This window comes from Sinocyclocheilus grahami, unplaced genomic scaffold (genome assembly GCF_001515645.1).
Source record: "Sinocyclocheilus grahami isolate Dianchi unplaced genomic scaffold, SAMN03320097.WGS_v1.1 scaffold270.1, whole genome shotgun sequence".
NCBI classification, from domain to species: Eukaryota; Metazoa; Chordata; class Actinopteri; order Cypriniformes; family Cyprinidae; genus Sinocyclocheilus; species Sinocyclocheilus grahami.
The window spans coordinates 1,592,136-1,619,490 of NW_015505449.1; the positions used below are offsets into that span (position 1 = coordinate 1,592,136).

At 35.3% G+C, this 27,355-nt stretch overlaps 1 protein-coding gene across 7 annotated transcripts; it reads right to left on the bottom strand.

The window, feature by feature from the left end:
• Window positions 1–1,700: 1,700 nt before the first annotated feature.
• Window positions 1,701–26,962, bottom strand: LOC107599680 (dystrobrevin alpha-like). Of its 7 annotated transcripts, XR_001610689.1 has the most exons (25): window positions 24,086–24,161; window positions 21,415–21,482; window positions 19,588–19,668; window positions 19,201–19,414; window positions 17,560–17,645; window positions 16,788–16,942; window positions 15,925–16,030; window positions 15,596–15,762; window positions 14,491–14,615; window positions 14,335–14,343; window positions 14,091–14,174; window positions 13,538–13,609; window positions 12,560–12,652; window positions 10,809–10,896; window positions 10,406–10,494; window positions 10,210–10,323; window positions 8,798–8,894; window positions 8,659–8,679; window positions 7,221–7,413; window positions 6,425–6,514; window positions 6,248–6,332; window positions 6,020–6,140; window positions 4,312–4,349; window positions 4,142–4,224; window positions 1,701–2,239 (listed from the first exon to the last, which is right to left on the bottom strand). XR_001610689.1 is itself a non-coding variant. In XM_016291341.1 (24 exons), the coding sequence occupies exons 1-23, from the start codon at window positions 24,100–24,102 to the stop codon at window positions 4,332–4,334; spliced, it is 2,193 nt and encodes a 730-aa protein (XP_016146827.1). In that variant the 5' UTR covers window positions 24,103–24,161; the 3' UTR covers window positions 3,750–4,224; window positions 4,312–4,331. The 7 variants fall into 7 exon arrangements, 6 of the variants coding, with proteins under 6 accessions (XP_016146827.1, XP_016146832.1, XP_016146828.1 ...); XM_016291341.1 differs by lacking the exon at window positions 1,701–2,239 and having other exon boundaries at window positions 3,750–4,224; XM_016291346.1 differs by lacking the exons at window positions 1,701–2,239; window positions 24,086–24,161 and adding an exon at window positions 26,785–26,962 and having other exon boundaries at window positions 3,751–4,224; window positions 21,415–21,478.
• Window positions 26,963–27,355: the final 393 nt, after the last annotated feature.

Here is a 27,355-nt window from a genome sequence, read left to right on the forward strand (position 1 = left end):
TAATGACAAAATCAAACATAAATCAGTGCTTTCCCATAGGCTCGATCCTGCCAGAGCAAAACCAAGCCTCTCTATTAGGAAATGACATGAATAGTTTAAAGACAGCGCCTGATATAAGCTCGACTCACCCGTGAACTCAACAGTAAATCCGACCAAACCAGCTGCGCTTCTCGGTTCGCACCCCACCCTCCAGCGCCTCAGAGAAGCATCAGCACCACCGCCTATCCACCCGCTGCCGCTGATTGGCGGACGCTCATTCATCCCTCCCGCTGATTGGTTGACAGATAGAAAGGCCGTTGTTTTATTCATTGGCTCCTCCCTCTGTTCAGATGAATGGCTGACGGAAGCAACGGATGTTGTCTTTCTCGACCAATGGGAATGCAGTGCGCTGCTCGTTGAAAAATGGAATGTGGTTTCCTGATGTTTTAGAATCTGCCTTTGTTTCATTGTAAGATTCCTGGTAATTCCTGAATTATGTAGCAGCAGTGCTGGGTAGTAACCGATTACATGTAATCTGGATTACGTAATCAGATTCCAAAAATTAAATGATGTAATTATATTAATGTTTAATGCACTTCATGTTGTTAATTACAATGAATGGAATATATTTTCTTACTCTTTGTATTTTTATATCTCTCTGTATGGTGCAAGATTTGTATGGTGGTGTATTTAAATCAATGTGATAAAAGAGGTTAGGTCAAAAGTAATCTAAAAGTGATAAAAAAAAAGTAATCTGATTATAATACCTAAAATGTGTAATGTAATGGATTACGTTACTAACTACAATTTTTGTCATGTAATTTGGAATCAGTAACGAACTACAATTTGTAAGTAATCTACCCAGCTCTGTGTAGCACAGTCCAGTCTAACAAATCAATATTTACAACACATAAAACACATGGCATTACTGTCACATTGTAGTAGCCATAGCACGCAGTAAAATAATCACTTGAAGCCTGTTTACATGCAAATGTAGGCCTGACAGGGGTCTCATTCACAGGGTTATTATAAATAAAAGTAAAAGCATAAAAAACATTTAAAAATGCTTGAAAAACAATAAACGGAAATAAAATTAAATATACAAAAAATTTAATTTATTTTTAGCCAGTTTCCAATAAACATTTCTTTTTTTTAGTTCAACTAAAAGTACTAAAATAACTCAAACTGAAATACAAATGTATAAAAGCTATATAGCCATATATTTTAAAAGAAATGCTAAAATAAAAAAACCCACAAAATTACTACAACTTTAACTAAAATTAAAATGAAAACAGAAAATATAAAAATAAAAACGAATTAAAATCATACGAAAATAATGAATTTAGATTATTAATAATTAAAGCTGTGAGAACGTCCCAAATCATGAAATAATTTTAGGAAAAATATATATATATTTTTTAAATGTCATTAATTAAATTTGCTTAATATATGTTTAAGTTCATTTTAATGTGATTTTTATTGTTTTATGGAAAAATATATCAAATTATTCAACAAGGACATCTAGTGGCCGTTGTGTATATTGTATCAACAGATGACAATTCACAAAGTTAGAATATCATTGTTTGTGTGCAAAATTATTTGAATTTTATATTATATCAGTTTTAACCAACATGGAACCAATTCTAAAGATATGGAAAATACAGAGACGGTTAGCCCATATTAGACAAAATAACATTAAATATAACGTGGACACTTGATGATACTTGTACAACATAATATTTTTATTTTTTTTAGGACCATGCAAAATCACTGAAAAGTGCAATGCTTGGCAGCAGGGTGCGGATGCTGCTTTTTTTGTTCTGGAAAAAGTAAACAGTGAGAAAAATGTGAGCGCTGCAGTGTGACAGTAGCATATCAAAGACAACACATCAATGAAAGAGTCTGGAGATGGTCAAAGCCACACCAGTCTTCTTTAACCCGTCTACTAGAGACGGTCTTTACAAGGAATTCATATTCACTAACAAAACCTATCCAAGCATGAAAATTCTGTTCTAGATCAACATATCTTACACCAAAAGGCATCTTGTCAGTCCTTGATTGACATAACAGCACATTCAGTAGTGTCAGATGCTGTCACATATTTTTGCCTTAAAAATGCCTATTTCATTGTTTCTTAAAACATTTAAAATATTGCAAGCTGAATGATAGAGCATGGTAAACGAACTGTGTGCCGTTTGGAGTCAAATAGTATGTTCCACTGAATGCAGAGGTACAAAGTTTTGGGTGAATCTCATGAAACCTGAAAAAAACAACAAAAAAACATGCAATAGACTCTAAAATCCAAAGGGAAAAAAAGCTATATATTTTGCATAAAGAGGATAAATAATTAATTAAATAAGTAATCATTTAAAAATAATTATTTATAAATCATTATTGCAATAATTTCTAATACATTATATATATATATATATATATATATATATATATTCATGTATATAAACACATCATCTGTTATTACTACCTTTAATTTAGACTGATTTAAATAAAAACATATTACAACGTTGTGCTTACTTGTCATGAAAATAATGTCACTATGACAGAAATATAAATGGTCCTAAAAATAGGCTTTATTCTCTTCATGCAAAACATACTGCATGTTTAGTTTTAGGAATTTGTTCAAAATAAAGTTATATAATATTAAATGTGACGTGGTGACATACAAGATTCCCCTGTATTCATTCAAATGTCTTTAAAATGTGCCAGAACTTTCTTCAGTTAAACAAGGAAAAAACTGAAGTCATTGCATTTGGAAACAAAGATGAGGTTCTCAAGGTGAACGCATACCTTGACTCTAGGGGTCTAACAACTAAAAGTCAAGTCAGGAATCTTGGTGTGAGACAGACCTTAGTTTCAGCAGTCATGTCAAAGCAGTAACTAAATCAGCATATTATCATCTCAAAGACATTGCACAAATTCGATGTTTTGTTTCCAGTCAAGACTTGGAGAAACTTGTTCATGCCTTTATCACCAGCAGGGTGGACTATTGTAATGGTCTCCTCACCAGCCTTCCCAAGAAGAATTCTTCGCTGCTGCCAGAATTCTGACTAGAAACAGAAAATCTGAGCATATTACACCAGTCCTTAGGTCTTTACACTGGCTTCCAGTTATATTTAGGATTGATTTTAAAGTACTTTTACTCATTTATAAATCACTCAATGGCCTAGGACCTAAATACATTGCAGATATGTTCACTGACTATAAACCTAACAGACCACTCAGATCATTAGGATCGAGTCAGTTAGAAATACCAAGGGTTCACACAAAACAAGGGGAGTCCGCTTTTAGTTATCATGCCGCCCGCAGTTGGAATCAGCTTCCAGAAGAGATCAGATGTGCTAAAACATTAGTCACATTTAAATGCAGACTCAAAACTCATCTGTTTAGCTGTGCATTTATTGAATGAGCACTGTGCGATGTCCGAACTGATTGCACTATATTTTATGTATAATCATTTTTTATGTATAATCAATTTTAAACCTCTTAAATCAATTTTTAAATCATTTTCAAAGTTTTTCAATTCCTTGTTTTATTGTTGTGATTTTTTGTATTTATTATTATTTTCTTTTCTTTGATGTAAAGCACTTTGAATTACCATTGTGTATGAAATGTACTATAAATAAACTTGCCTTGCCTTGCCTTTAAAAATGAATAAATTGCAACCAAGTACTCACACCTATCCAGCTATTAAAATAAACGGAGTCTGATAAGCTAAGGCAGTGTATTTGTGTATACAACACTATGAGAAAATCTCAAATCATTCCACTCTCAAAGAGAAACTGAAGCTACAACATAATCCTACTATTTTATATGCTTTAAAGGAGCATCAGGTCAGGCTATTCTGCTCTTAATGCACAATAAAAGATGCCGTTTGTAAAGATAGCAGCTTCATTAAAGATCACCCCCCACTTTACCCAACAGATATTTAAATACAGTACAAGTTTGAACAGATACACACAGAAATAAACCAAACTGAACACATTAACACCAAGGAAATAATCTCATAATCACTGGATTTATGGCACTGGCGGTGTTGTAGACAGTTCCACTATTTGTAATTTCCAAAGTCGGTTCACAGTATTGTCTTAAAACATCTTGTAGATTCTAAAAATATATTTCTATATTTATAGATCGGGTTGTGTACCACAGTATTGTTGATGTTGTCAGAAGTGTGGTATGTTCCAGCTCAGGTCTGGTTGCACAGTGCTTCAGAGTCGCTCAATCTCCCTGCGATGAGACAAAGAGAAAACCTTCGTTTGAACCATCAAACACTGTTGTACTGCATCAGTCACAGCTCAGCTGACAAATACTTACCATTACTCACTATAACACAGCTATTCTTGTGAGGTCACCTGGAAAAAACAGAATCAAGGAGTTTAAAATTGACCATGTTAAAATGACCTGATCTCCATGCATGACATGGAAGGAGCATGTCATTTGCAGTAATAGTTGTGGCATGTTGCATGCAGCACCCGTGGCAATATTTGTACAGTTGCACGGTTAAAATGAACATCATCTCGGCACTCAAAACAGGTGCCTGGAAGCAGCCTGGGGATATGTTCATTACAATGAAATATCCATTTGGTTTAATGGATATTTCATTTCTATTTCATCTAATTTCTATAGCAATTAAAAAGAAATAAAGATTTGATATATGATGCAGCACACTCATGACACACTGTTGGCATATTTCCCAGAAGATTCATCCAAAGTTTGCTGCTTAAAAATGGTTTTGGGGCAAATGACAATATGGATGTGAATACAGAAACATAAGAGATATTATTTATCTTTTTGGGGAGTTTTGTCGTAAATAAAAACCACTTGTTACATGCATGTTGTAACGGGGCTGACGAGACGTGAGACGTGTGGATCCATCTGCAAACTTTTATTCAAGAGACGTGGTATAACAGGCAGGGTCGAACAATGGCAAACAGGTATATGGCGGGCAAAAACACAAGAATAGTCCTAGGGCTAGCGTAGGTCACCGATCGGCAGACAGAATCACAGGGGCGAGATGAGAGGGAGAAATCCAGGAAAACGGGCAAAGATCAGAAACCGCAAAAACAGGCAAGGCAAACCAAGGAAAACACGGCGACTCAGAAAGGGGTACAGGCTAAACAATACTCAGCAGAGAAAGGTGGTTAGAGTGGGTGTTATATAGTGAGTGAGGTGATTAGAAACAGCTGTGTGCAATGAGTGCAATCAATGCCGTGTGCAAATCGTGCAAAGAATGATGGGATATGTAGTCCGGGGTGCTATGCAACAGTTTGTGTTGTGCGAGAGTCAATGTAATGGAAAGGGTGACCTCTGGTGGTGAATAAACGGAAGTCCATGGACCAAATTCGTGACACATGTATTATTTAATTTAATTTAAGGAAAAATTAATGCTGACAAATGACAAATGTTTGAGTTTTATTTTTTGATGCATTAAAAAACTTTCACCAAGGCTACGTTTATTTGATCAAAAATACAGTAAAAACAATAATAGTGTGAAATATTATTAAAATTTTTATATTACATTATATTTTGGAATATAATTTATTCCTGAGATGCAAAGCTGTATTTTCAGCATCATTACTCCAGTCTTCAGTGTCACATGATCTTCAGAAATCATTCTAATATGCTGATTTACTGCTCAAGAAACATTTCTGATTATTATCGATGTTGAAAACACATGTGCTGCTTCATATTTTTGGAAAAAGCTAAACATTTTTTTTCAGTATTCTCACTGAATTAAGATGCTGTCTAATTTTGTTACTGTTTAGGAGCATAATAATGCAAAGATTATAAATACAAATATAAGTAAAACGATGACTAATGATGGTTGGTTCAGTCATTTGCCATGGTTGATAATTTGCATATTCCAACGTATCACATGCAAAACTCTCTGACATTCAAACTGCTCTGGTACGTGTATTAATTTGGACAGAAGCTGATCTTACTGCTGCATTATCGTTTTTGCTTTGAAATGCTCTATAAAAAGGTCTTTGTAGGCCTCTGACTGTATGTTTAAGTGTCTCACCAGGACGTTCTTGTCCTGTTCCTGCGTGTGTCTGAGTCGTTCCTCCATCTTCAGCTCTCTGTTCAGCTGCTTTTCTAGATCATGTCCATAGAAATCCCCAGACTCCAGCGCACCTGCTGCCCTATGAGACCAGAAACACTGTAAACATGTGCCCAGGAGATCTGGACAACACGTGATCCGCCAGTCAGCAGGTGAAAACAGCAGATGATTTAGTCCAGCTTGTGTTACCCTGATCTTGAAGCGCTCCTGGCGTGGAGAACGTCTGATGTTGGGAACGTGAGGTCAGAGATGCTGTCTGTTTCACTCCCCACCTCTAAACATCATCGAAGACAAAAGTCTGAACATCAATGAATAATGACTTATTCTATAATTATAATAAAATAAGTGCATCAAATTTGATATTACCCGAGTTAAGTTCTTTCACCAATGAAGACATTGTGTTGGTTATGGAGTCTGCAGCTACCAGGAGATCATTTCTTAAGTTCCTTCTGGAGCCTTTAAAAAAGAAATCAAATTATTTAATATTATTTAATAATAACACTAAATGTGTTTTCAACATTGATAATAATAAATGTTTCTTGAGCAGCAAATCAGCATATTGGAATAATTTCTGAAGGATCATGTGACACTGAAGACTGGAGTAATGATGCTGAAAATTCAGCTTTGATCACAGGAATAAATTACATTTTAAAATATATTACAATAGAAAAGAGTTGTTTTAAATTAAAGTCATATTTGACAATATCAACGTTTTTACTGTATTTTTAATCAAATAATTGCAGCCTTGGTCAGCATATGTTTTAATGTTTCAATAATTAAAAAAAAAGTTAGATTATATTAAATTACATAAATATTAATATTTAATAACTGCTACTTTATAATTCAGTAATTTTATATAAGATATTAAAAGTCACCAGGTACAGTTTTGATTTAGAGATAATTGCATTTCATACTTTAACTCAGTTAGTGCAGTTTTTACATGGAAATGCATTTTTACTCCAGAAATATTTTAGAAAACTTCACAGGTCAAATATTAAACATGTTTTTTGCTGTATAATTCACATAAGTCACATCTGTCCTATTAAACCCTCTGTTTTAGTCAACCTAGGATATTCCTATAATGTCAAAATGCAGTATCACCTAGTTTTATTTTGTCAGGCCAGGTGAATGTATGAAAACACAAGAGGAACATGTGTGTTACCCTGAGCGAAGGCCTGCTGCACCTCTCCTCCCAGGCCCATGAGCGAGTCCTGAGGTGTCTGACTGGGTGTGGTATTGCCGGATGTTGATTGGATGGGCATGGGGATGGGTGTGGTATTGCCGGACACTGATTGGATGGATGTGTTGATGGTGTGGCTGGGGGAGGAACGAGGGGAGGGGCCAGGGCCCTGGTTCTAGGAAACAAAAGGAGATTATCAGGATATTATATAAATGTAATGTTATACATACTTAAACCTGGGTTGTTACTAAAAGTATTAAAAATACCCCCCCAAAAACAAAATTATTAAAACTGAAAAAATATTTTTTTAAAAAAGCGAATTAAAAATATAATATGTGACCCTGGACCACAAAACCAATCTTAAGTCGCTGGGGTATATTTGTATTAATAGACAAAAATACATTGTATGGGTCAAAATGATCGATTTTTCTTTTATGCCAAAAATCATTAGGATATTAAGTAAAGATGTTCCATGAAGATATTTTGTAAATTTCCTACCATATATATATATATATATATATATATATATATATATTAAAACTTAATTTTTGATTAGTAATGTGCATTGCAAAGAACTTCATTTGGACAACTTTAAAGGCGATTTTCTCAATATTTTGATTTTTTTGCACCCTCAGATTCCAGATTTTCAAATAGCTGTATCTCGGTCAAATATTGTCCTGTTCTAACAAACCATAAACATCAATGGAAAGCTTATTTATTCAGCTTTCAGATGCTGTACAAATCTCAATTTTGAAAAATTGACACTTATGACTGGTTTTGTGGTCCAGGGTCACATATAATAGTGTATAATTAACACTGGCTTAATCATAAAAAGTCTACAATATTAAGCGCTCATAGTGTCTGAATGAGTGACAAAACATTAAATAAAATACATCAAGTCAAATATTTGTAAATTAAATAATGATTAGCAACTTATTATGAATAACAGTTTGTAACACTATATATAATGTCCTTTTGCAGGTAAGGTTCTAGAAGTAAACTGTTGGTTGTCTTAAAATCTGATTGGTGTTATTGGTGGTCAAAAGAGTAAACTCCCATTAGGATTCTCAGGCTTCTTTTTTTTTAGACAGTCATTTATGTCTATAGCACAAACAATGAGTTACACATCAAAATGTATTATTATTTAATACAGTGTTAGAAGTTTGTTCAAAAACTTATAAAGAAGAATTCGAGTATGTAATCGACATGCCCAAATGTAGTCTGTCTGAATAACAGCATGCATTTACTTTGATTTGTGCAATGCTAAATGAACAAATGTAAGTCCTGGATGCCAAAGACACAACCAACACAAAACATTTCTTGAGTTTAATATTAGGAAGAACAAACACACAGCATACAGTTAAGCTCGAGTAAGTTGAAGTATATTAACCCAGTTTTGTTACAAGGCTCTGAGACTTACAGCTCTTTTTAGCTCTTCTTCCTGTAGATGGAGCAGTTCAGCTCATTAACATGAAACTCTGCATGTCTACATTCTGAATTTAACTTCTTAAAATCGTGTCATCATCATTTGTTGTGTGTTTGTGTGTGATCTTCTCTACCTTCAACAGAAGCATGAGCTGCTCTAGTTGGACCATGAGTTCTCGACGGCTCTCCTGAAGGGCCGACATCCTCTGCTCCAACTCCTCCTTCCTCTGCCTGAGACACAAACAGACCAAGAAAGCCACACAGTTATCAATATAACTTCGACATTAACCAAAAATGAATTGTGCAACCATAAACAGCCTGATTTTTGACCCTATTTGCATGTGCTATTTACCACCATATTTAATAAATAAATGATACAAATTAGGTAATGGTGTAAACACACCCACACTATCAGTGCTGAACACAATTTGCAGGGTGTAGTAATGCTTGGTTAAGTCAGTTTATGATTAAGATACATAATCCCACATGACAAAATGTTGCAAATGTTTAGTGAATTCACCCAATATGTTTGTATCAGACGTCTACTTTCTACTTCTACGTCTACTAAAGAAATATCAATCATTAAAAGCATGTGCGTAAAAATATATAACATATAAAAACTACATAATATAAAATATATAAAAAAAAATAAAAAAAAATTATTGTAATAAAACAAGAAAAAAAATAAACATATAAATATAAAAATGAAAAATTACCATATTCTTCCCTGGGAACCATATTCTTTAACGTGGCACTTGCAGTAGGTTTTATTTACAGGTAAAATCTAATTTCTATAAATGTAATTACGGTGTTTATAAAACCATCTATCATGTTCATTATGAAAGCAGTAATAACAACACATTTAGAAACCAAAACTTGTGGGTAAAGATATAAAAATGAAAATTGACCATAGTTCTTCCCATGGAATCATATTCTAAACTGTGGTATTTGCAGTATACTATCAATAACAGGTAAAACCTAATTTCCATAAATGCAATTATGGTTTTTATATAACAAACTATAGCGTTTATTATGAATATAGTAATAAAAACACATTTAGAAACCAAAACTGCCACACAAAACACTTCCCTAATAGATTATTTAGTATGAATCTAGAACCAAAATATCATGTTACAACAGTTAATATTACTAGAGAAAAACCACAGTAAACTTTCAGAATTGAAAGACTGGTGATGTCCACAAACAGGAAGGAGTCTCAGTGTTGCAAACTGCTTTTAAAGTGCTTTCACTCATTCATGAGAAGAGCCGTGATCAGGTTACACTCACTTTCAATGCCGTCTATCTCGTAACCATCAGCATCTGTTGTTCACCACATATGATCAGGTTTCATGGCTGTACGCTGCGTGTGCGTGTGCATGTGTGTGTGTGTGTGTGTGTGTGTGTGTGTGGGTTACACTCACTTTCAATGCCGTCTATCTCGTAACCATCAGCATCTGTTGATCACCACATATGATCAGGTTTCATGGCTGTACGCTGCGTGTGCATGTGTGTGTGTGTGTGTGTGTGTGTGTGTGCAGGTCTTTACCTGAGCAGTCTCAGTTCAGCCAGTAATGTTGGGTTTTGTTGGCTTTTGTCTAACGGAGGCTGGGAAGCTTCTTCATGTTGTTGTCGCAGTCGTTGGATCTCTTGCAAAATCTCCCTGAAAACACACAGTTTATTCATTTTAAGAATGCTAATTCAATGTCACTGTGCAATACTAAAATAAACAGACTCAAACTCACTTGTTCTTGTTCTCTAGCTCAGCGATAAGTTGTCGCTGCTGTTTATTGGAGTCCAGACAGAGAGAGATGTCCGCCGGGACTCTGGTCTTCTGTTAAGAGTTATCAGGTTGTATATAAAGTCAATGAGTTGTTTACATTAATTTATTTGCATACAGTATATTCATAATAATTAAAGTCAAAGTGTGTCATTTCTGTGCCAAAAGCAGCATCACAAGCACAATTGCATGACTGCATAATGTTTGTTTCCAAACGGGTTTCCCAAACAATCCAATTGCCCATTACATCAATCTATTCATGTAAAGGAAAAAACTCAACTTTTCTAATTTAATTTATTGCATTTTATAAAAATAATGGCATTGATATTCAGTGAATAATGGAAAGTTTCTCTGATTGGCTGTCTTACCGCTGCAGCTCCATCAGCAGCCAATCGGGAGGCGTAACGGGCAATGAGGAAATGCTCATCATCTTGGTTTTTACAGCTCTCCTGAAAACTGAAGAACATAATTTTAGTGAACATATCCACCAGTACTATCCTAATAACAGAAACCAGCACACGTAAACACATTTCAGGATCTAAGCGAAGCATGAAGACCACAGAGCCCCAGTTTCCCAAAAAAGCACTGCAAGGTTTGGAGCAAAGGCCAGAATAATCTCAATATTAGACATCTTTGCTGGAAAACACAAGAGTGCTGTCTAATGGGAAAACATATGAAACATGTAGCCATAGGTAACCAGTTCATTCAGAGATACTGGTGACTCTGAGATCCACTATCACAATCATGCCCTTGTTTAAAGACTAGTTGCCAAGCCAAAAATGGATAATTGATTGTGAATTTTGTGTTCTTGCACATCAAACTGACACAAATCTCCCCAAATATGACACACACTTCTACACAAAAGACCCACATATAATAATAATTAATATATTTGTCATATATTAATCAAATTAGAAGTTTACACACTATTTGAATAATGGATGGGAACAAAATAATATTCCAAAAGAGTCCATAAAATGTTTGTAGAATTGGAGGACAAATTAGATTTTGGGATTGATTCAAGTTGGCAGAATTTATTTAACAAGCGAGAGATGCTATTAATAGTTCTCATTTTGAACTATTGTGCACATACACCTGGTGCAATAGAGCGCTACAGTGAACGGCACTTTTTTTTCTCTGGTTATGGATGTATTTTTTTTAATCCATTTTCTCCTTAGCCAATTAAAAAGTTATGAATCCAACTAATAGGCTCTGAAGAGAATCATAGCATTACAACATGTGATTGCAGCAAAAAATACATGAAAATCTGAAAAAAGTACATACAAATACAGTGATGAGGGACTTCTCATCCCACAAATATTATATTTATGTATTTATCTGAAGTGACACTGCATTCACAACATGCATTTTATCACTGGGATAAAATGGGAATATCATGGGAATAAAACCCATAACCCTGGAGTTGCTAACACCACAATCTACTCACAGTGAATGACATTTTGAAAGACATAATTAAAATAGAAATGACAGTAAAATATAAATATATAGATTATAAGTCAAGAAGCATAAAACAATATTTTCATGCATTTATAAAACTTATATTGTATAACAGCATTATGGATAGTGTAGTTCTTCACTGAGAATTCAGCAATTAAATATGATTTTGAAATCACATTCTATAGAAGCATATTTTATCACTATACAACCTCAGAGCTCTTGGTAGTTCTGTACTGAAAGGTTAATACATTAGCGCTAAAAGTCAGTCTCTCTATGGGGAAACTGAAGGGCATTTTTACTTCTGGACTGTTGCGCTCTATGGCAGTGAAATGTAATATGTTTAACACAGAGCAAATACACTGCTTAAACACAACAAAAGCCTGGCCAGTTAGCAAGCTGCAAATACAAGACAGCGCAGTGTCCAGAATAGTCACCATCCCACATCTGGTGTCCTTTCTAAAATGCAGAAATTATATTACATACTGTATATTTAAACTGTGGAAAAAAACCTGCACTGTTTCCTCAAATGATAGTTTGACATTAACAATGTTACATTGAATTCTGGGTATTACCAGACTGACATGGTGACCTTGGAGCTCTAAAAACAGATTAGGAAGAAAACTGCCACAGCAACCTCAGCAGACCGACAGCTCACACTGACCATGAACGGTCCTTTCGGAGGAGATTCACATAAAGTCCGATAAGTATGTGCTCATCAGCGAGCCTATCGGCAATATCGAGGTTGTACTGAACCCTGAAACCATGTTTCAGAAACACAGATGAGATGAAAAAGTAATGGAGCCTAAAAAACATCTTCACACGATCTCAGCTTCTTACGATTCCTCTATAAAATCATGCATTATTAGAATGCATTAATAATAATACAGAATGCATTTGTAATACATAATGCAAATAGACTTTAGTTAGAGTTGATGACATATTTAAAAGAATAGTCCACTATTCAAAATGAAAATTTGCTCAAAATTTCCTCACCCTCAGGCCATCTGAGATGTAGATGAGTTTGTTTCTTCATCAGATTTGGAGAAATTTAGCATCACATCACTTGCTCTCCAATGGATCCTCAGCAGTGAAAGGGTGCCGTCAGAATGAGAGTCCAAAGAGCTGGATTTGTTTCTTACAAACATGCAGCTTTTCACTTCACAAGAAATTAACTGATGGACTGGATTATTGTGATGTTTTTATCAGCTGTTTGGACTCTCATTCTGACGGCACCCATTCACTGCAGAGGATCCATCGGTGAGCAATTGATATAAAGCTAAATGTCTCCAAATCTGTTCCCATGAAGAAACAAACTCATCTACATCTCGGATGGCCTGAGGGTGAGTAAATTTTCAGCTCATTTTCATTTTTGGGTGATGCAGTTGAGTTGTGTGAGATGGAAGTACCATCTATTTTGTCATAATGTTGACAATAAATTGAAAATTAGTTTTTTTATACATTTGCAATGGACAAAGACATCTTCTCAACCATTTTTGTCTGAACTAACAACAATCATGTACAAAACAGTATGACATGTTAAATGGGCTGTACTTCAATCCCTCACAGCCTTGTTTTTATTTGCATCTACTCAAAACAGTCCCATGTATCTAGTGACATTATTTCATCCAGGTTGACTTACCCTTTCCCTTTTAAAAGATCTGGGGCCGTCCGGGAAAACAGCTTCATTTGCTTCGTCTCATCGTGAGCACCTCTTTTTACCCCCAAAATGAGACATAATAAAACAACAAGTTAATGAGCAACACATGTACTTACACAAACATGTTTAATCCACACCAGTGTCATTTTAGTATCATTTATATACTATTATAGTATGTATTAATATTTTGAATTAGCTTTCATTTTCGTCATTTCAGTTTTCTTTATTTAAAGTTTTAGTGCTGTTGTAATTGCTATTAGTTTTTTGTTTTTTTTTAAGATTTTGATTTAGCTTTCATTTTTTTATTTCAATTTTAGTTTTAGTACTTCAATTGAATTCTTATTTCGGTTAGTTTCCAAGAAAACATATCCAATTTTCATTTAAGTACGATAGCAGCCTGTCTGACTGAACATAGAAATAAAAGCATAACAGACATAACAAGTTCATGATGTGAGCTGAAGCTTGAATACTTTAAGCTCAGATTTATGCTTGTACACATACGCCTATTGAACGTGTGGTACAGTAACAGACTCACGTTTTGCTGGAGTAAGGGTTTCCTGAGGAAGGCATGGAGTGAGAGAGCATGTATTCATTTCCACTGTTCACAGGTCTGGGAGGCCTGGAGGAAATGCAAACAATAATTGTGGCGCTGCGATAAAAGTGTGTCCGTCTGCATAGTGTCAAACATATCAGTGCGTCTAAGATTAGTTTCCCCACATCAATATTGTGAAATCATATAATATATGAGAATATATGACTCCTCATCTCACTTTACTTACCATGTGTCCCTGTTTCGCAGCATAAAAGCAAAAAAACACAAGGCAGGACAATGTTAGCATGCACAATTTCTGTTACATTCAGCGTAATCCAGTCAATCATTTTACACTAAAGAGGATTATTCGAGCAAAAATATGGTCATGTCTGAGTTTACATACCCAACATGAGTGAAGTTGAGCGGTTTCTCAGGGTTATCGGAGAACATCGGGTAAGGAGGCTCTCGACTGGTGGCACAACTCAGAGATTTACTGAAAGCGTCTGACAACTTCTTAGCTGGAGATTTCTGGAGCAAAATAAAGGACTGTACTGAACCAGAAGTGAAAATATTTATAAAAATATCCATGAATATGTTTAACCATATAATGAAAAACAGGATTTTCTTTGCTCTTTTTAAATAAATATAAATGTTTATGTAGAAATACTCAAAGAATATCATAAGAGAGATTACTTACATATAGAGGTCTTAAAGGTACAGTAACTAATAATAAATGTTTAATTATAATAGTCAGAGACAGGGTGGAAATGGTCATGTAAAACTAATTATTTACCTAAAAACTAATTTTGTGTAAAGTAAGTGTTTATTTATTTTCAGCAATTTTTGCATATTTCATTTGCCTGTAAGATCAAAATCTGTAAGATTTGTTTGAAGAAATTAATACTTTTATTCAGCAAGGATGCATTATATTGCTCGAACGTGACACTAAAGACATTTATAATGTTACAAATAAATGCCGTTCATTTGAACTTTCTATCATCAGAAAATTTAGAAAAAATCCAACATGAAGTATCATGAAATGTATGTTTCTTGAGCAGCAAATCAGCATATTGGAATGATTTCTGAAGGATCATGTGACACTGAAGACTGGAGTAATGATGCTGAAAATTCAGCTATGATCAAATAGAAAACAGTTATTTTAAATAGAAATAATATAACGATTTTAATAATGATTACTGTATTTTTGATCAAATAAATGCAGCCTTGCTGAGCGTTTCTTTCAAAAAAACATTTAAAAAATCTTCCCGACCCCAAACACAAGTTAACTTAACTAAAATCTAAAAGTAATTTAGAGAAGAAAAGTAAATGCTACCAAAGTGGCAAATTCAGTGCTCAGAGTTCATTAGACTGGTGTCAGGAAATTTAGTATAAAGGCATACAGTGATTTAACAGTGATTTTTGGCATACATTGTCAAAGGCTAAAGGCTGTTTGGATGACAGGACTGGCACTTACGCACAGTCACGTTCCCACATGGCCGTTCACCTACCCATGACATGTACTCCTTCATCTGGTGCTGGTTGCTATGGCTGCCCGAGGCATGGCCTCTCCAGAAACACTCTTGGCAGAGTTGGTAATTATCACATTGTTGGCACCGGTAGCGGAATCCCATCATGCTCTGGCTGTGGCAGTAGGAGCACTCCACAGGATGGAAGACTAGAGAAGAGATAAGCAAAATCAAGTCAACACTACTAATTGAACGCTGTCACAATATTTGTCATTCATTTAGGTTCTGAATGGCTGAAGGAAGTACTAACATATCACTAAGCCATATGTATGGTTTGCTACAAAAATGAAATAAACATGCTTAAAACGCACCGTTCTCAACGTTTGCCAACCGATGCATCAGCGGTAACCAAACCAGACACTGAGGAGGAGGATCCGACATGAATGTGTCAAGAAACACATTGAGCGAGACCTTTTTCTGAGGAGGGACAGCAGTTAGTATACAAATGAGTTAATAAATACCATGTGTGTACAAGAGAAAAACATTTTGTTTGTTTGTTTAATTCTCAATAAATTGTGAATTGCACATGCTGTTGCTGTTCCTATGCATTTGAAACTGGGTGGTTGCTGGTTATTGCCAGGGTGTTGCTTATTATTTTCACCTGTTTTATTGTCTGCCCTGCAAAAAATGTACAGTAACGTTTAAATGTTTGTGGTCGGTAAGATATCTTAATGTTTTTTTATGCTCACTAAGGCTGCATTTGTTTAATCAGAAACACAGTAAAAACAGTAATAGTGTGAAATATTATTACAATTTAAAATAACAGTTTTCTATGTGAATATATTTTAAAATGTAATTTATTCCTGTGATCAAAGCTGAATTTTCAGCATCATTACTCCAGTCTTCAGTGTCACATGATCCTTCAGAAATCATTCTAATATGCTGATTTGCTGCTCAAGAAACATTTTTTATTATCAGTGTTGAAGACGGTTGCACTGCTTCATATTTTTGTGCAAAACTTGATATTTTTCTTTCATGAATAAAAAGTTCACATAAACAGGATCACTTTTAACATTATAAATGTCTTTACTGTCACTTTTGATCAATTTAATGTGTCCTTGTTGAATAAAAGTATTAATTTATAAATTTAAAAAAATCATACTGACCCCAAACATTTGAACAGTTGTGTCTGGTTGCTTTATGCATGAAATCATTTTAAAAAATAATCGCGAACCTCTTGTGGAAAGCAGGTTCTTGTGGACTGCTCAGTGTACCCAAAAGATGGTCCCTCAAAAATCGTCATGGGCAGTTTCAGCACCTCCCTTAGGAACTGGTCAAACTGCGAGTATATCATCACTCCGTTTGGGTCCGATATCTGTGAAAATACATCTTGCGGAACAAAAAGATGAGCATCAGGAGTGATCAGTTTCATTTTTAAAAAGAAACTATGTTAAATTAGATCCAGGTAGATTTTAATAACTTAATAATAAATGCATTTTGCAGGCAGGAAGAATGATTTCTGAAGGATCATGTGACACTGAAGACTGAATTAATGATGCTGAAAATTCAGCTTTAAATCACAGGAATAAATTACATTTGACATAATATTAAAATAGAAAAAAGTTTTTTTTAATTGTAATAATATTTCACAATAAAACAGTTTGTACTGTATTTTTGATCAAATAAATGCAGCCTTGGTGAGCATAAGAGGCTTCTTTCAAAAACATTTTAAAAATCTTCCCAACCCCAAATTTTTTAACAGTAGTGTAGTCTAAAGTTTTATTACTAGGAACGATTAACCAGAAAAGAGGGAAAAAGTTTTAGCTACACTGCCAAGGTCATAAGAGGTGAATATGCCTCGTGGTTAGAACTGACTTTCAAGTAATGACAGCTGCTCTGATCTTTAAAATGATGATAGAATGAGTCCATTCACTTAAGCGCCCATTAATCAGCATCAAAGCATTGAACACACATCAGTTCAAAGGCAAATCCAAAGTGAAACTTACATCTTAGTTTATCCAAAATCTTCCCTCCACAGAGGGCAGCCAGAGCCATCTTCACCACAAAAACCGACATCTTTCCCACACCTTCCCTAAAAAAGACATAATCATCAACTCACACATTTAAAAGTTCAGCAGTTTAAGTGAAGATTATGAAGAGTCGTCATGTACAGGAAGTGAAGCTTCAGATGAATTTTTTTCTTTCTACTCTTAAAGGGGTCATATGATGTTGCTAAAAAGAACATTATTTTGTGTATTTGGTGTAATGAAATGTGTTTATGCGGTTTAAGGTTAAAAAAACACATTATTTTCCACATACTGTACATTATTGTTTCTCCTCTATGCCCTGCCTTTCTGAAACGCGTAGATTTTTACAAAGCTCATCGGTCTGAAAAGCAAGGTGTGCTGTGATTGGCCAGCTATCCAGTGCGTTATGATTGGGTGAATACCTCAAGCGTGTGACGGAAATGTTACGCCCCTCACCATATTGTGATGATGCCCTGTCAGGCCGGAGCGATGATTCAAAAACATGAAAATCCATTATAAACGAGGCATTCGTTGCATCCAGTGGGGACATAATTATGGATTATAATGATTTATACTGTCTTTTTACACGTTGCGTTGCATCGCGCCGCGTAAACATAAAACCATGTCTGCATTTGAGATCGGAGAAATGACAAACAACAAGCGCTACTCTACACTGCTCAAAAAACTCGCTTTAAATATAAAAACTCTTTAAATATGAAAAACGTACTTACAGTCTGTGAGTCAGAACAGCCGGCATTGTAGTCTACTCTACCAGGATCAGGAAACAGTCCTCCATAAAATGTGCTGCACACATCTGAATATTTGGGTTGAAGTGTTCTGGAACAGTGTTGTAAATACAACTTAACCCCTGATTTCTAGTCGTGTCCATTTTTGGAAAGCCAAACAAAGTAGTTTCGCTTTCACAACGAAACACAGCATCACACACGGTGGCCTAGAGTGAGCAGCGGTGGCCTAGAGTGAGCAGAGGCCGGGGGCAAGAGTGAGGAACGGCCGGAGGGCTAAAGTGAGCAGAGGCGGATTTGATGAAGGAGGTTTGCGGCAACCACATGTGACGACCCCAGGCTAGACTCCGCGTCATCCACGGTGAAAGCTGATCCGGTGATCCACAGCGCAAAGTTGTAGTATTTCCTCAGCGACCAGCACGGATCAGCTCTAGGCATGACGAAGCAGATATCGTCCTCTTTTGGAAGGCCAAACAAAGTAGTTTCGCTTTCACAACGAAACACACAGCACCATCACGACACGGCGGCGGCGGCAACAATACTACAGCGAGAATAAAAGTTACGCCTTCTTTCTTTGCGTCAACATTTGGGCGGCTTTATGCAAATCTTCCCACATCGTGATGTAGACATGTGGGGCGTGTTAGAACGAGCCGTTTTAGGTAGGCGTGGCTGACTCTTAACTTTTATAAAGAATATCTCTTTGGATTTGAGACTTTAGTCTTTGCAACTTTACAGATCTTCTTTATGCACCAAGAGATTGTAACACTCCAAAGAGAAAGGAAAAATTGAAATCGCATCATATGACCCCTTTAAAGAAATGACATACTATATGCCATACATTAAGACAGATTTAAGGCAGCTCTGCAGGGTTTCTTACGGGTTGTAGGCCGCTAACAGGAAGTTGAGGAGGTACGAGATGGACTGGTCTACATTGATCTGGTGGGTTGTGGGCAAGCGCTTGTTCAGCTGGTAATAGATGGTGGACAGTATTGCTTGCAAATTTGACACTGAGAACTCTGTGTTGAGGTCCATGGAGTTGAGTCTGTTTTCCCGGAAAACCTCTATAATATTCCAGATATCCAACAAATGCACTGCGAGAAGTGAAGAACAAATGGCAACATCATTTCCAAAGACTAAAGTTACTGTAAATACTAAAAAAAAGTTGTATTCAGAACAATGGACATTCAGAACGTTTGTGTGAAAAACACTTACTAATGTAAACATAATGTAAAACAATTTTTGCAGTAAACTCCCTCATACTTACAATTGCACCTCTTCTGAATGAATCTCAGTTTGCATGCTGTCCTATAAGTGGACAATCTGATAGAGTCCAGATCTAGTGCACCTGTAAGATGAAAACATCACATCTAATGAAAGTACAGTACATGTCTAAACATGCAGCTTAAATATAGCCTGAGACATTTTAGCTGGTGTTTAGGTGGCTATGGCCAGTGGTCAAAAGCCCAAAACCTCTCTAAAACCAGCAAAACAGACTAGACTAAACAGCTTGGCTAGGTTGAAAGACCAGCTAACCACCTTAGGCTGGTTGAAGATGTTTTTCTCAACAGGGAAATCCATTCAGAGAAATGTTAGCATGACTACCATTCAAAAAGTTGGGGGTCAGTAAGATTTTTGTAATGTTTTTCAAAGAAGTCTCTTTTGCTCATCAAGGCTGCATTTATTTGAGCAAAAATACATTAAAAATAGAAATACTGTGAAATATTATTACAATTTAAAATAGCTGTTTTCCATTTGAATATATTCCAAAATTGTATTTATTCCTGTGATGCAAAGCTGAATTTTCAGCATCATCACTCCAGTCTTCAGTGTCACATGATCCTTCAGAAATCATTCTAACATGCTGATTTGCTGCTCAAGAAACATTTCTGATTATTATCAGTGTTGAAAATAGTTGTTCTGCTTAATTTGGTGGAAACCCTGATGCATTTCTTCAGGATTGGTTGATAAGCAGCATTTATTTGAAATAGAGATCTTCTGTAACCAATGTTGGGGGTTAGAGTTACGTAATCAGATTACTTTTTTTCAAGTAACTAGTAAAGTAACGCATATGAATATGCTTTAATTCATCTCACTCACAAAAACAAACAAAAAACAGATTCAGTATTCCTCAAAAATGAATAAAAATAATGCAACGCAGAATATGATGTAAACCTGTAACAATTAAATGTTAAACAAAGTAACGCATTACTTTTTAATTTATAAGAGAATATCTGAGTTACTTTTCAAATAAGTAACGCAAGTTACTGTTTTTTCCAATTTATTGATTGACAGCTTTTCTGTCCCCCATGTTGAGAGAAATCAGAAGATGTTACTGTAGTTCTAAAATAAATATGAATATGCTTTAATTCATCTCACTCACAAAAACAAACAAAAAACAGATTCAGTATTCCTCAAAAATGAATAAAAATAATGCAACGCAGAATATGATGTAAACCTGTAACAATTAAATGTTAAACAACACAAATATGCATTATGTATTTAATCCCATTCTATTAACCAGTGTCTTTGCTTCTGACCTTCGATGATCCATTTCAACCGTACTAATAAGCACAAATGACTCTAGACAAACATTTGTGTGTCTTTTTTTATTGCTGAAGTGTGTTGAAATGTCTTCTTCTGCATTCTACTGTACGGACGTAAATTTACTTTCCCTTCGGCCTGAGGCTTATTCATTTCACTTTTGGTGTGAAAAGGCTTTTATATTTGCCAAAAATAGAACTTTTTTTATTTTAAAAACAAACAAGCAAGCCCTGTCCAGATTTAAAAAGTAACGCAAAAGTAACGTAATGCATTACTTTCCATAAAAAGTAACTAAATAACATAATTAGTTACTTTTTTATGGAGTAACGCAATATTGTAATGCATTACTTTTAAAAGTAACTTTCCCCAACACTGTCTGTAACACAATGAATGTCTTTATCTATTACTTTTGATCAATTTATCAAAATGTATCAAATTGATCAAAATTGATCAAAATGCTGAATCAAAATGTACTAATTTCTTTAAACTTATCAACATGTTTACCATCATATCATAGCTTGAGTATGGAGTAAAACAGAGAAATACATACGCATTTCAGCAAACAGTTGTCTTCTGTCTGCCATGGCGCTGCTGTTGCGGCCTGACTCTTCAATCATTCTGCGAAAAACATCACACACACAGAAAACAAAGGGACAGTGTGACAGGCGTCCCACAGCTGTGAAGGCAAACTGGAGACTTTTTGAGGAATCAGTCTTCAGATTTGCATAAAGTTAATTAACTATTATTGTGGGTAAAACAACATCTATAATGTATTACATCATTCTCCAAAGTTTTGAGCCATTAATCCATCAAAACTCCACTGCAAATTTTATAAAACTGATCAAAAAAATGCAGTTCTCAAAATAAAACTACAAATACACACCAAAATGCACAAACTATCCATGCTGCAACTGCCTAACTTGGTTTGCATCTATCAAAAGACAGATACATTTGCAACAAAATAGTGAGTTTGATTGGACACACAACCATTGACGTCACCAACAAAAGATACGGGAAGCATTTTCTCCTCCCTTTTAAAAGTTGATGACACTATTTACTTTGCTATCCTAAATATACACAATTACATTGTTAGTTGCATTTCATTATTTGTACTGTATTTAAAGCATTGTGTGTTTCCCAGCTGTTTGCAAACCTACCAGAACAGACCTGTGACCCACCTCTGTATTAATATAAAAAGACATTGGTGTAATTCACGTGTTTATCTCCCATTCTTCTTCCACAGAGACCTTTTGTTATGATTCACATTACAGACAGTAACAGAGGTTTCGGACTCCACTTGTGACCTTGATTAAAAATAACATTTAGAAGATCACTGCCTTGTGGCATTCAGTATAATACTGTCTCATTTTACTGAGGAAACGGCTGTATCATCTAGTACAGGGGTGCCCAAACTCGGTCCTGGAGGGCCGGTGTCCTGCAGAGTTTAGCTCCAACCCCAATTAAACACACCTGAACCAGCTAATCAAGCTCTTATAGGCATACTAGAAACTTACCGGCAGGTGTGTTGAGGCAAGTTGGAGCTAAACTCTGCAGGACACCGGCCCTCCAGGATTGAGTTTGGGCACCCCTGATCTAGTACAACAAATATACAGAGCTAAAATAATTTATACAACAATTAAATTCTCGAATCTGAAAGTCTTGATATTTTTGGCATGGTACAATGGTAATTCCTTGACATACTTTGGAATAGTTCATGTAAATATGTACATGATAAATAGGGCAATCATTCAGTATGATGGTATATATAAAAAGCATCATACACTGAAAAACAATTGGTATAGAAACAATTTTACTCAGAAATTTATAGTAAATTTCACAAATAATTACAAAGAACATATCAAATTTTGAAGTAGAAAGACTGAAATAGTATTTTTTGTCAAATGTATTCCAATAATCTTTGGGGTTGGTATTTTTAATGTTTGCAAAAGAAGTCTCTTATGCTCTTATGCTTATTTGATCAAAAATAATAATAATACAGTAAAACAGTAATATTGTGAATTTTTGTATTTTCCTTCATAAATCATTCTAATATGCTGATTTGGTGCTCAAGAATCATGCAGCTTAATATTTTTGTGGAAAATATTTTTTGTGTGGAAGAGAATTTTTTTTGTGGAAGATTCTATATTGAATATAAACATTATGAATTTCTTTACTGTCACTTTTTATCAATTGAATCCATCCTTACTGAAAAAAAGTATGAATTTCTTTTTTTTTAAATCCTGCCAACCCTGAACATTTGAATGGTAGTGTACAGTATATACTGTATACTGGGGAAGTCGTGGCCTAATGGTTAGAGAGTCGGACTCATAACCCAAAGGTTGTGGGTTCGAGTCTCATACCAGCAGGGATTGTAGGTGGGGGGAGTGAATGTACAGCGCTCTCTCCCACCTTCAATACCACGACTGAGGTGCCCTTGAGCAAGGCACCAAACCCCAACTGCTCCTCGGGCGCCGCAGCATAAATGGCTGCCCACTGCTCCGGGTGTGTGTTCACTGCTGTGTGTGTGTGTTCACTGCTGTGTGTGTGCACTTTGGATGGGTAAATGCAGAGCACTAATTCCGAGTATGGGTCACCATACTTGGCCACATGTCACATCACTTTCACTTTCACTTTATTTACAGCCACAATACTTTTTTGTAAGGTGAAAAGTCGTATATGCAACCAATGTCTTAGTAAATTGATTTTTACTATCATAAACTTAAATGACATGCACTAACAATGATAGCATTTTATGAAAACTCACAAAAATTGCTTTTAAATTGCTCTGAGGAAACTTTAAAATCCTCTTCAAAACAGCAAGAGAAACATGAAGTTGATCTACTAGAGAAGTTAAACAAAGCTTTGAATGCTCAATTAACTTTAAGGAATGTTCAATCACAATCCTAGAGATCCAAGAGTTCAGCACAACACGGGGACAAAGCGCTACACATCCAGCCATCGATATCAAATTCACCTGCGGATGTGAAAAATATCCAGAATGCACTGCAAAAAATGAATCCATCAGTAACGTGACACTAATCTACCCTATTGAACTCACATCAGAGATAAACAAGCTGCCACAGCGTAATTTAGTGTTTTGGTTCACTGTTTCAACACCGCATCTATCATGTTAAACCAAATGGAAGAGATCTAAACAAGCTAATGCTATAAAAAGAACCAAAATATCACGAAAAAATCGAAGGAAAATCCAAAGCAGATACCCTTCGGAAAGCACCATGGTCCTCTTCTCGCTTAGTTATGAGCGACCACAACGAGTCCACAACTTTTAATAATGCTTTTCGTCAGGTCGAAACACAACAAAAACGGCCCATAGAGTTCTTGGCAGCCGACTGAAATAAGAACTCGCCAGGATCCAGCATGTGTCGCCTCTATCTTTAACTTCCAATGAGCGAGACTCACATTCTTGTTGGGCTTAGATGGCTGATTCAGATCTGGTTGCAAGTTTGTGCCATCTCCTAACCCTAGGCCTGGTCCTGCCTTGTTTGCAGTTTAAAGATTCTCTGTGTGAAATTATTAGGCAAAATGATGAGGCTACGCAAGAATGGCTTGCTAGAGAGGACTGTAATTCAAGCCCTCTAATGGGACATTTCTAGAGAGATCCCATATTTCACAGAGTCGGTCTTCTAATCTTTTTCTCTCTCTCGTTCTCCTTTTATTGTGGCTCTGGGATCTCCGAGCCTATAAATATCCTTTTGGACAGTCAGTGGCATCCAGGCATTTTGAGCCCGACTCCATTTTTTGTCTCTCTGTGGGTGATTTATTTAGTAGGGCAGGTTGAATGAAAAACATGAAATTGTGTTTTATGATTTGGCTTGCGCTTGAAGGCGACTGACATATAAGGCGTACAGATCTGACCTCGAGGACAAAGTCATGTTCTACATAAAACAGCTGTTCAGAGTATCTTCACCAAGTAATTAGCGCTGGATTACTCGCATTAAACCGTCTGTGGGAGTAACTGATAGCAGATAATGCTACTGCATTTTTACAGAACCACATAAAGCATCTATTTGAGAAACGCCATTGCTAGATAACAGACAAAGCTGACATTAATACAGGCTAAAATTGAATATATTCATAAGGCTGCCAAACAATGTAAAAAAATACACAGAAATACACACACACACACATATATATATATATAAACTATTATATATTTGTGTTTTTATATTTATTATATTATATATGTGACCCCGGACCACAAAACCAGTTATAAGGGTAATTTTTTTTTAAATATACATAATCTGAAAGCTGAATAAATAAGCTTTCCATTGATGTATGGTTTGTTATGATAGGACATTATTTGTTCGAGATACAACTATTATACTGGAAATCTGGAATCTGAGGTTGCAAAAAAATACACACACACACACACATATATATATATAAACTATTATATATTTGTGTTTTTATATTTATTATATTATATATGTGACCCCGGACCACAAAACCAGTTATAAGGGTAAATTTTTTTTAAATATACATAATCTGAAAGCTGAATAAATAAGCTTTCCATTGATGTATGGTTTGTTATGATAGGACATTATTTGTTCGAGATACAACTATTATACTGGAAATCTGGAATCTGAGGTTGCAAAAAAATCAAAATATTGAGAAAATCGCCTTTAAAGTTGTCCAAATGAAGTTCTTAGCAATGCACATTACTAAACAAAAATTACGTTTTGATATATTTACGGTAGGAAATTTACAAAATATCTTCATGGAACATGATCTTTACTTAATATCCTAATGATTTTTGGCATAAAAGAAACATCTATAATTTTGACCCATACAATGTATTTTTGGCTATTGCTACAAATATACCCCAGCGACTTAAGACTGCTTTTGTGCTCCAGGGTCACATATGTGAATTCTTATATTTTTCTGTATTTTGCTTTGCATAGACATTATCAATTAAACTATTATACTTATAATAATACATATACGCATATGGCTTCACAGGTAAATCCCATTTTAGCCATTATTTATGCATTAATAAAATATGCAGTTTATGGAAATATCAATCAATTTCAATGTCTGAATGAAAAGAGATTTTGTTTACTTCTGCACATTTAGTCCTGTCTTGGGTTGCTGTGAAAGCTGTGTGAATTGGATTCCATGAGAACTCTATCCGCAGCAAAGTGAACCATTACCCAACCTAACTGCTTTTTCCACCAATCAGACAGAGTAACTGCCTGTATGCTGCACTGATTGTCATGGTACCACCATGAAGCAGCACAGAACTCTGGGTAAAGTCTCCCAGCCCATTCAGACTGTGATTTACACGTACATGTTTACAGGAAAGTCTTTCTAATGTCATCTTCTCATTCGTCTCCATTTGTTTTATGCATCTAATTAGATGAATTAATATAATGATGCACTTCAAAAACAACATGCAGTCTAGTTTCATAACATTATATGGCATAGCAAATAAAGAAATCACTTTTATGAACACAGATTGACTTTCTGTGCATGCAGAACCTACTATAACCTATTTTCCAAATGGCTTTCTATTCAAATTTCACTTAAAGTGCAGAAAATACCAATCAAATGTCAACACTGTTTAGGTTTACAATATAAAGTCCGTTTGTAAGATGTGAAATTTTATGAGACGAAACAGTAAACCAACCACATATAAAATACTCAATCAAATCCATGCAATTATATAAATATATTATGCATGCATAAATAAGCAGAATTTATAGGTACTTATTTAACCCCTATATTTAATATAATATTTCATAGTTTTGGCATTGCAGCAGATGATTTAGGACATAATGTTCCAGATACACACTATTATTAATATCATACTTGCAGAGTCTGCATGATGCCTGTTAGTAGTAGACTGTGGAGCGTTCACAATGAAGAGAGGCGTCTGGAGCTCTGTGCACTTGCTACTCACCAAACGCCTGTCATCGCCAAAACGGGTTTCAATTCAGCTCCTCTGCGTTCACTGAAGCCCATCTGCGCTAAAACGACGCGCTTTATCGACGACAATCTCGGCGTTTGAATACAAAAGTCTGTTTTCGTTCGCATTAGACTCGCGGAGAGCGGCGCGGAGCTCTGCTGCTCGTTTGCTTTGATGTGACGTAATGCGCCTCTCGCGATGACGTAATGCGGAATCTCTCCGCTGAACACATCCATCGGTGCTCTGCGGAGACATTAATAAATATTAGTCAATTAAAAAAAAATTTTGCATTATATTTTTTACATTTTAAGCCAAATTTGATGTGGCAAAATGTTATGAGCAAATAATTTGTGGGACAAATATATTATAAATATGAAAAATACTAAAAATAAAATATCACAACAACGAAAATGAGCTCTTATTTAATTTAATTTATTTTGTGGATATATATTTATAAAGTAAAAATGCTATGTTGTTTATATATATAGCAGTATTGAAGTAGTGGGTTTTTTTTTTCACTGTGGCGCAATGGTCCTAAAACGTTTCATTACCCACATGATTGTAT